Genomic DNA, 9,542 nt, shown 5'->3' with positions numbered 1-9,542 from the left:
TGCACATTGGCCATCTGAGAAGTATCAGAGTTGCAAATAGAGCAATATACATAAAACTGAAAAGTCACGCTTTGCCTTGTAAGAGGAGGTTTGCAGCTGCAATTAGGAGATTCCAGGAGTTCTTCTCCTGCAGAATTTACAAAGGTGGGAATAGCACCACCAATCCCTCTTTGGATACCTGGGAAAGGGCAGTCCCTGGAGGGGTTCTGGGCTTTGCAAATGGTGAGAAAGACCTTTTGCAGTGCAGTTACCAGCAGAGGAAAAGTTCTTTGTGCAAGAAGGGGAGAGCGCCTCGAGGTACAAAGAGCAGATTTAAGGGAAAGAGGATTCCTTCTGCACACATCTGCGAGGGGAGCTCAGGCTGACTGTTGGGGGCGTGTGGGAAAGGAGATTTTTAGGGAGTCGCGGGCTTGTGGGTTCCCGCCTCCACCCCAGTCCGCGCCCCACACTCAGGCAACAGTTGGTCGTGCGGGGCCTGCCCGGGCTCTGGGTGGGGAGGGGGAGTCTCGCGATCGTTGAGGGGGGGTGGAGGAAGGGGGGAGGGTGACGGGGGGAGGCCATGACGTAGGGTGGGTGGACGGAAGTGGGGCAGGGTTGAGGGTTATTTAAAGAAGGGGGGGCTGAGCGAAGGGGTTGGAAGCGGAGTGATTTCCCCACCCCTGCTCCATCTAGCTCTTTCCAGTGCAGCCACTGCCGCCGCCCAGGAGCCCTCGTCCCCTTCCTCGTCCCCCTTCTCATTCCCGCTCCAACGCCATGGAGCCGGACTCCGCTGCAGTGGCAGCCGCCGTGGCAGCCGCTAATGCGACCGCCACAATCGTGGTCATAGAGGACGAGCAGCCCGGGCCATCCACCTCTAAGGAGGAGGGAGCGGCCGCCGCGGCCACCGAAGCCACCGTGGCCACGGAGAAGGGCGAGAGGAAGAAGGAGGTAAATAGGAAGGGTGTGTGTGTGTGTGTGTGTGTGTGTGTGTGTGTGTGTATGTGTGTGTGTGTGTGGTGAACAAATCCTGAGCCGGGCCCCTCCGAGGGGCCCAAGCCCTGACCTTTCGTCTCCGACAGGTACCGGCGGAGCTCCGAGGGGATGGGGGCCGAGGGCGTGCTGGGGGTGGGGGGCGGCGGAACAGTCTAGCATTTGTTCCCCTCCCCCTTTCCTCCTTGCCGCCTGGAGGGCGGGGGCGGGGCTGGGCACGGGCGCGGCGCGGGGTGGAGGGTGCCCGTTATCCCGGGAGCTGGGGGCTTTGGAGCCCCTCGACAGCCCCCGGCCCCATTCACATTCCCGGAACTGGGGTAACAGGGTGGGGGATGGGACTGTGCAGGAAAAAGCCTCCGCCTCTCCCTCTCCTCTCGCTCGCTCCCTCTCCCCCCCCTTCCCGTCGGCCTCTGCCTGGGAAATCTGGGCCCTTCAATCCCACACCCGCGCGAAAGAGGTTCTGCTGGGGCTTATTTTTTTAAATTCGAATTTTAAGGTGCTGGTGGTTGGAGGGGGAGGACGATAGGAGAGGCTTGTTTTTTTGAATGGCAATGTCGGCCTTTTAGGTGGCAGCAAAAATATCATCCCTTGTTCGTTTGGTCCCCGCCTGCTGAAGCGGGGCTGTCACCCCGAGAAAATGAGCTCTCCGCGTCCTAGCCCCCCCCCCCCCCGCAATCCAAACCCCAAACTGAGGAATCGTGGACACTGGCTTAGGAAAATTTCCAACGTGTGCACCCTCACCCTCTCCTGCCCCGCCCCCGACGGTATAGTGTTTCACTCCAGGGCCACCCAAATGGTCCCCCAATCCGGCCCCAAGCCTTCCAGGCTTCCGCCTCCCTCTCCTAGTGGGCGCTGCTGGCTCCTGGACACGCGCAGGCTTTTTTTTTTTTTTTTTTAATTTTTATTTTTCTTTAACCCAGCGTCGCTAGGATGAGCTGCTTCTAATATACGTAAGGGACCCGCGCAGACACCTTGTTAAAGCCAAATCCAGAAAATATGTATTATTTCCATAAGGCATATCTCATATGGACCAAGACGTTCAAATGGAACTATGAAACACGTTCAGAATTTGAAATAAAAAATAGGATGGGACATAAGGATTGCTGATGTATAATAAAATTGTAGAATGGATCCTTTATGGGTGGATTTCTTTCCGTTTATGAGTAGACATATCACAATTAAAAATACGGTAGGTAATTAAAATTATGCTTTAGAGATCTCGAGTGGCTTTGTTTGAATCATTATCTGATAGGATACGACCAAATGAAAAGCTTTTGAGGGAAAATAACACCTTTTGCCATGAATTAGAGTGATTTTAAATGCAGCAGTTGTTTAAGTGACATATTTTACTGTTACAAGGTTGGCTAAACAGAAAGACAATTGTAGTGTTAAGTGAAAAACCATAGAAAACATGCACATTTTAAGATCTTTGTGGTACTTGGATCAATAAGACAATATTGTAAAAATGGGTCAAATGCCAAGTGTCAATACAAAATCACATATTGGAGAATTCAGACATGAGTCTAGGTGCTTTTTATTCCCTAGACTGGGCAGATGTAGGGGCTAAACTGTCTTTTGTATGGCAGTGAAGGTTGCTGAATTTCCAGATTGTGTAAATTTTTTGAATTGTGAAAAGATTGGGAGTCAATAAAAAACCCGTGTAACAAGCACTGAACTGATACATATCTATTCATGAATTCGGTAACCTCATCAGAAATTGCCCTGATAATACCTCATTTGTCTGCTGAGCTTAGGGAAATGAGGTGTTGCATGGCAGGAACTTTCTGAGTACCTGAGGTTTATTACTCTAGCCACCAAATCTTTTTGATTTTTCCTGAAAAAGCTAAAGACTACTAAAATTTCTATTTAAGTTCTTTCATTTGTATCATTCCTTCAAATAAAGTAATTTGGCAAACACGCCCCCCAAAATCTAAATAGATTGCTCACTCCCTTGACTCCTTAAGCGATGTACTGAAAGTGCAGATTAACCTGTTCCTCGTGTTCATTAGTTATTGTGCTCTGGAAGTGATATAAAGGCATTTGAGATGCAGGAGGCTGTTTCCCCTCAATTAAATAACCACTTCCCAGACATTTCCAGTATTGTGCTGATTCTCTTAATGATTTTTCTCTCTCCTCCTCCAATTGTCAGGCTGTTAGCTATCATTCTTTAAACACTTCATCTACTTTCATCAGAAAGAATTTATAATAAAGGACATAGATGTTACAAAACCATAAAACCATTGAAAACTGTAGAAATACAAAGAGACAAAAGTACAAGTGATGCAGTAGGTAGAGGGAAATCATTACCCCTGGATAGTAAGGAAAAGGGATGTTACTGTGGTGGACTCATGTTTTAGTCCTGGGCTTCTGCCATCCCTTCTTGCTTTTTACATTGTGCCTTCTTCTAGTGGTCTTTCCCATGTCATTTGCTGCTGCTTTTATTCTCGGTAGTATGGCAAACCAGATTATCAGACTTGCTAGAATTGTGTATCAAATAAAGAAAATAGGCTCTGAAGAAGTGCATCTTGTGATGCGTATTATAAATGAGATTTTGTAGATTGACCTGTGACATTCATTTACGGAAAGTTATTTTTGCTTACCTTCTGGTTCTTGAATTTACTTGGTTTAAGTGATAGTTGGATAACCTAACACTGAAGTTGGAGTTGGTATTTTTGGTAATGAAAGCATCAAGAAAATGGTCATGGTCTTTAAGACAGGGCATCTTGATGACCTTGTGGTATATTCTTATGGCATCTAAACTACCAGATGATAAAATCCATAAGAAATTCATTAGATTATTTCAGTCACTTTTTATCTTGTGTAAGAAGTGTACTTTTGAAAATATACAAAGGAGGTTTAGAAGGTAGGTATTTTAAAATTTGTTGTGGAAGATAGTGCCAATTAAGTAATTACCTACAGCTTTTAATAGCACTGCTCAAGATTAGGAATTTTAATCAGCATATAATTTTATAGTATTCTACCACAAGGTAGGCAAGAGTATTGAGTGAAATTTTTTCTAATTAAAGATTTAATTTTTCTATAAGTAAAATCTATGTCCCACATTATTAGATACACACTTGTGTATATGAGGGGAAGTAATTTTGACTGTTTTGAAAGTTGAAAACTGGACTTTATATAGCTTTTCAAGTAATGGTAAAGGTGTGTGTGTGTGTGTGTTTTTTTACCCAGTTTTTCTTTACTTGTTGCTTTGAAAATAAAATCAGATTTAGAGTATATGTGACAGTTTGAAAGTGTGGGGTTGAGGGAATTTTAGCAGTTTTCTGTTCTTGCCCATCCAGGATTATATTAAAAACACCCCACATAGATGATACATATGAGGTGCTTAAATCAACATGGCAATTATTTGGGTTAAGAATAATTGAACAGTACCTGATCAGTGCTTCAAAGCAGAACTCTGACAAGGGTCAAATTCCATAATCTTCATTTGGATCAAAATAGAAATTTCAGTAAATGTTGGAGGACATACTCATTAATTATCGGAGTCATGTCATTCTTACATTTAAGATCACATTCTGTTGATTTAGAACCTAAATTTTTGGAAACTGGTCGACAAAAAGTCACGATAAAATGGACAGAATTTCTTTAGTTTTCACAAACAGATTTGTGTTTTGATTTGTGCAGTCTGTGTTAAAACAAATGCTCTTGGTTCTGGTACTAAGGGGTAGATTTGTGTTTTTATTATTTTATTTCTCCATTTCTTACAGGAAAGGAGGTGTATTTTATATGCCTATTTGTATTTACAAGTACAAGTTTATCTTTACGAAGGATGGCGTGCATGAAATAACCCTCCAGATAATTTCAGTATTTTTAAGAAGCTGATTTATGCCCATTTTCACTAAATTACAACTTTTTAAATATCAAAAGTTAATAGTTGATAGCCTTGAGAAACTGCTTCTATGAAATGTTTATGTAATATGGTTGAAAATAGTTTTCTTTCCAGTTGGAGAAAATTAACATAAACCAAAAGTTAGAAACTGTACTGTTTTATTATTTAAATAGTAATGAACACATTGCATTACATTAAAAATTTAAATGTTCTGATTAGAATATGAAAACAATAAAACGTGTCCTTTCAAGGCAGAAACCATAGTCTTCTGAAAGTCTGTCTTGTTCCATTACATAAAGAAGTATTTCTGAGAATTAATATTTACTTTCCTTGAATTTTTTGGTGTGTGGTTGATAATATTAGCATATTCTAGATTTTGAATTTCCTATTCAATGGTCATAGGCTTTTTTATGCTTTAAATTAAAAAAGGTGAAAAAGGTCAGTGTTTTACCTTTTGTTGTTTAATTAATGTTATTTCTTTGGCTTTAACAATGCAGATGTTTTTCACTGGACCTCAGGTGCACAGAACTGGATTAATTATAAGCCCTGCTTCATGACATGCTCTCATCCTTGGTCTATGGGTTGTCCAGTTTCATTTATTTATTATTTAATTACTTTCACTTTCCTCAGATGCAAATCTTGACCACTTTTAAGATCTTGCTTTGTAATTTGATGGCTTATTTTTTTTTGAAATTTCAGAAAAATGTTTCTTCATTTCAACTCAAACTTGCTGCTAAAGCTTCTAAATCTGAAAAGGAAATGGACCCAGAATATGAAGAGAAAATGGTAAATATATTCTTGGGTAGGATAGTGAATTACCATAGTTGGTTTTTTTCTTATTGAAGAAACTCAGGCTTAAATTAGTTTCACCGTAGTTGATTTTTACAGAGGAGATGTGAAAGATTGAAAAAGTACCTGTGTATGTATAATGAATATAGGGTCCTAGATTTTAGAATTGGAAAGTAATTTAATATATAATCAATTATAATGGATTTTAATTATTTTTTTTGTTTGAGAGAGACAGAGCACAAACGGGGGGTGGGGGAAGGGGCAGAGGAAGATGGAGAGGGACAAGCAGACTCCCTGCTGGGTGGGGAGCCTAATGCTGGCCTTAGGGCTTAAGGCTTGATCCCAGGACTCAGAGATCATGACCTGAGCCAAAGTCAGACACCCAATGAACTGAGCCACCTAGACAGCCCCATCATAATAGATTTATTGAATAAATGAATCTCTTTGTTTTCACATGAGAGAATAAGGATCAGAGAAACTATATGGACTAGTTGGGAACAGAAGTCACATCTCTTCAGTTTTTTTAAGTGCTCTTTATCCCCTAATAAGATTTTTTAAAAGATTTTATTTATTTGAGAGAGAGTGCAAGAGAGAGCGTGAGAGGGCACAGAGGAGAGAGAGGGTGAAGGAGAAGCAGACTCCCTGCTGAGCAGGGAGCCCATCTGGATGATCCCAGGACTCTGGGATGATGACCTGAGCCGAAGGCAGATGCTTAAGCAACTGAGCCACATAGCTGCCCCCAAGATATTTTTTTAAAGATTTATTTATTTATTTGAGGGGTGGGGGAGGGAGAAGGAGAGAATCCTCAAGCCGAGTCCCTGCTGAGCCCAGAGCCTGGTGTAGGCTCCATCCCAGGACCCTGAGATCATGACCTGAGCTGAATCAAGAGTCAGACACTTAACTAACTGAGCCACCCTGCCACCTCCATTATAAGATGTTTTATGCAAAAATACTGTCTCCACTAAGTGAACATAATCAGTGGCACCAACGGTATGGCTGAAAGAAAGCAGGTCACAAAGCCAGACTCATATTTTTTTTCTTCTTCTCTTCTTGCTTTGGGTATATTAATGTTACACATTGTAAAACATGAAATATAGTAATACATTTTCTGGAGGAAAGGAGATTAGCCCAATACCTGGAAACATTACATATTTAAGCAGTATAATCTCAGTTATGCCCACCTACTGCTTTGCCATAGATTTAATTTAGTTTTTAATTAAAGAATTTTTTATTCACTAAAATCCATATTTTAGGAGTGCCTAGGTGGCTCAGTGGGTTAAGCCTCTGCCTTCGGCTCAGGTCATGATCTCAGGGTCCTGGGATCGAGCCCTGCGTCACGCTCTCTGCTTAGTGGGGAGCCTGCTTCCCCCTCTCTCTGTGCCTGCCTCTTGCCTACTTGTGTTCTCTCTCTGTCAAATAAATAAGTAAAATCTTAAAAGATAAAATCCATATTTTAGCTTTTCATTTTATTTGGAACTGAACTTTTTGGTTGAGGGGTTGTTTTTGCAATAATATTATAAAAATAGGTAGAGATGAAGTATTTTTTGGCTGTTCATAGTGATTTTACAAACTCCATGCCTAAATGTCTAAGGTCATGTCTAATGCAGACAGTTAATGTTTTAACAACTCTAAAAACAACATTCCAGTGAGGGTAACATAAAATGGAAAAGTTTTGGCCTCCTTCCAACTTCTGGTCTGAATGTACTTGTCTAATTCTTGTGTTTATGTTAAAGAACTCTTGTACTTTTCTGGTGTTATTAATTATGCAGCCTTCATTAGCAATCAGATATTCTCTTTCCTGTGGTCAGAAAGTGATTGGGAATTAAAAAATCATTTTCACTTTTTTCTTTAGAATGATATATATATCTTTTGGTTTTCTAAGATTTTTTTATTGAAGTCTTATTTCATTAATGTGGTACAAGTTATACGTCCTTTTATAATTTATTGAGAAATTATAAAACATACCAATTTTTTTTAAAGATTTTATTTATTTATTTGACAGACAGAGATCATAGGTAGGCAGAGAGGCAACCAGAGAGAGAGGAAGGGAAGCAGGCTCCCCGCTGAGCAGAGAGACTGACATGGGGCTGGATCCCAGGACCCTGGGATCATGACCCGAGCCGAAAGCAGAGGCTTCAACCCACTGAGCCACCCAGGTGCCCCAAAACATACCAATTTTTAATAGTTAATATATATTAACTATTTTTACTTACATGTAAAATTTATATTTATAAATGTATATTTATATAGTTTTCCTCCAAATTCTGCTCACTTTTTATATTATTAGCATAAAGTACAATTTTCCAGGGGCACCTGGGTGGCTCAATCAGTTAAATGTCTGACTTTTGCTCAGGTCATTATCTCCGGTTCCTGGATCAAGCCCCACATCGGGCTCCATGTGGGGAGTCTTCTTGTCCCTCTGCCCCTCTCCTCACTCTTGCACTCTCTTTCTCTCTCTCAAATAAATAAAATCTTTAAGAAAGTATAATTTTCCAGATCACTGTAATTGAAGGGAGAAATATTTATTACATTATTTTGTCATGCATTCACAGTATTTTGAGACAAGGTGATGCTGTATTCTAAGATACTAATTATTCCTAGATGTATAGCTAATAATTTATATTTCTGTATTTAAAATATAGTTTATATTATGATGCTTTATTTTGTTTACTAGGAAAAGAAAATCATTATGTTTTGGAAAGAAGATTTGCTTTTTGGTCCTAATTCTTTAAGCAGGGTACTTTTAATTGGGGCATTGACTGCTGTTAGATCACTTGGCTTCTCTCCCAACTATCTGAAAATGTCATTTTCAAATTCTGCTTACTAGCTATGGGAACTTGGACAAGTTAGTTACCCTCTCCATACTTTACTTTTATCATCTGTAAAATGGAGATAATATTAGTACCCACCTCATAAGTTTACTAAGAAAATTCAATGAGCTATATGTTTAAAGTGCTTAGAATGTAGTACAAAGTAGCAGGGCAATATAAGTGTTTGTTAAATAACTTCGAATAAGAAAGAGAATCATTACTTTTTCTTTTGTTTTGTACATTAGAAAGCAGACCGAGCAAAGAGATTTGAATTTTTATTAAAGCAGACAGAACTTTTTGCACATTTCATTCAACCTTCAGCACAGAAATCTCCAACATCTCCTCTGAACATGAAATTGGGACGTCCTCGAATAAAGAAAGATGACAAGCAGAGCTTAATTTCTGCTGGAGAGTATGTTGGCATCTCTCTCTACTTTATTCCCTCTCTTCCTCCTGTTCCCTCCTGTCCCTCCTCTTATATTCTCATTCCCTCTTTTCTTATTCAGTATAATTCTGTATTTACAAAATAAGGTTATTGTCAGTATAAATAAGTTTTGGAAGCAACAATTTTTTTCCTCACTAGAAGTCAATAACAATGTACGCTGGTTCTATCAACTTCTAAGCAAAACCTTAGAACTCACTTTTGTTTTCATGATAGACATTAACAGTGTGTAGTAGTAACTTAATTGACAGCTAAATATTTGGGGATGGATATAAAGGTATTTCTTTTCATTTCAGCTACCGCCACAGGCGCACAGAACAAGAAGAAGATGAAGAGCTACTCTCAGAGAGTCGGAAAACATCTAATGTGTGTGTTAGATTTGAGGTATCACCGTCATGTAAGTATGTCATTATGTTGGTATTTTTTTTCTAGTTTGGTTTTAGAAAAATTATACTTAATTGTATTTTAAAAAATATTTTATTTATATATTTGAGAGAAAGAGTGCGCATGAGAGAGCACGAGGAAGGGGGCAGAGGAAGAAGCAGACTCCTTACTGAGCAGGGAGCCACAAAGGGGGCTCAGTCCCAGGACCCCAAGATCATGACCTGAGCTGAAGGCGGAGGCTTAACCAGCTGAACAACCCAGGCACCCCTGTACTTGACTGTATTAATCAAAGTATGAGACA

General features: G+C 40.2%; 1 protein-coding gene across 7 annotated transcripts in view; it reads left to right on the top strand.

Annotated features, from left to right (window-relative positions):
- The first annotated feature begins 620 nt into the window (after window positions 1–620).
- The window catches only part of SMARCA1 (SWI/SNF related, matrix associated, actin dependent regulator of chromatin, subfamily a, member 1), a 77,293-nt gene continuing 68,371 nt past the window's right edge, over window positions 621–9,542 (top strand). For all 7 annotated transcript variants that reach the window (XM_045996099.1, XM_045996103.1, XM_045996104.1 and 4 more), the window contains exons 1-4: window positions 621–927; window positions 5,516–5,602; window positions 8,661–8,827; window positions 9,154–9,254. In XM_045996099.1, coding sequence (XP_045852055.1) covers window positions 754–927; window positions 5,516–5,602; window positions 8,661–8,827; window positions 9,154–9,254 — 529 coding nt within the window. In that variant the 5' untranslated portion in view covers window positions 621–753. The remainder of the gene's footprint in view (window positions 928–5,515; window positions 5,603–8,660; window positions 8,828–9,153; window positions 9,255–9,542) is intronic.

Source organism: Meles meles, chromosome X (genome assembly GCF_922984935.1).
Source record: "Meles meles chromosome X, mMelMel3.1 paternal haplotype, whole genome shotgun sequence".
Lineage (NCBI taxonomy): Eukaryota > Metazoa > Chordata > Mammalia > Carnivora > Mustelidae > Meles > Meles meles.
This window is presented reverse-complemented; position numbering and strand designations above follow the sequence as displayed.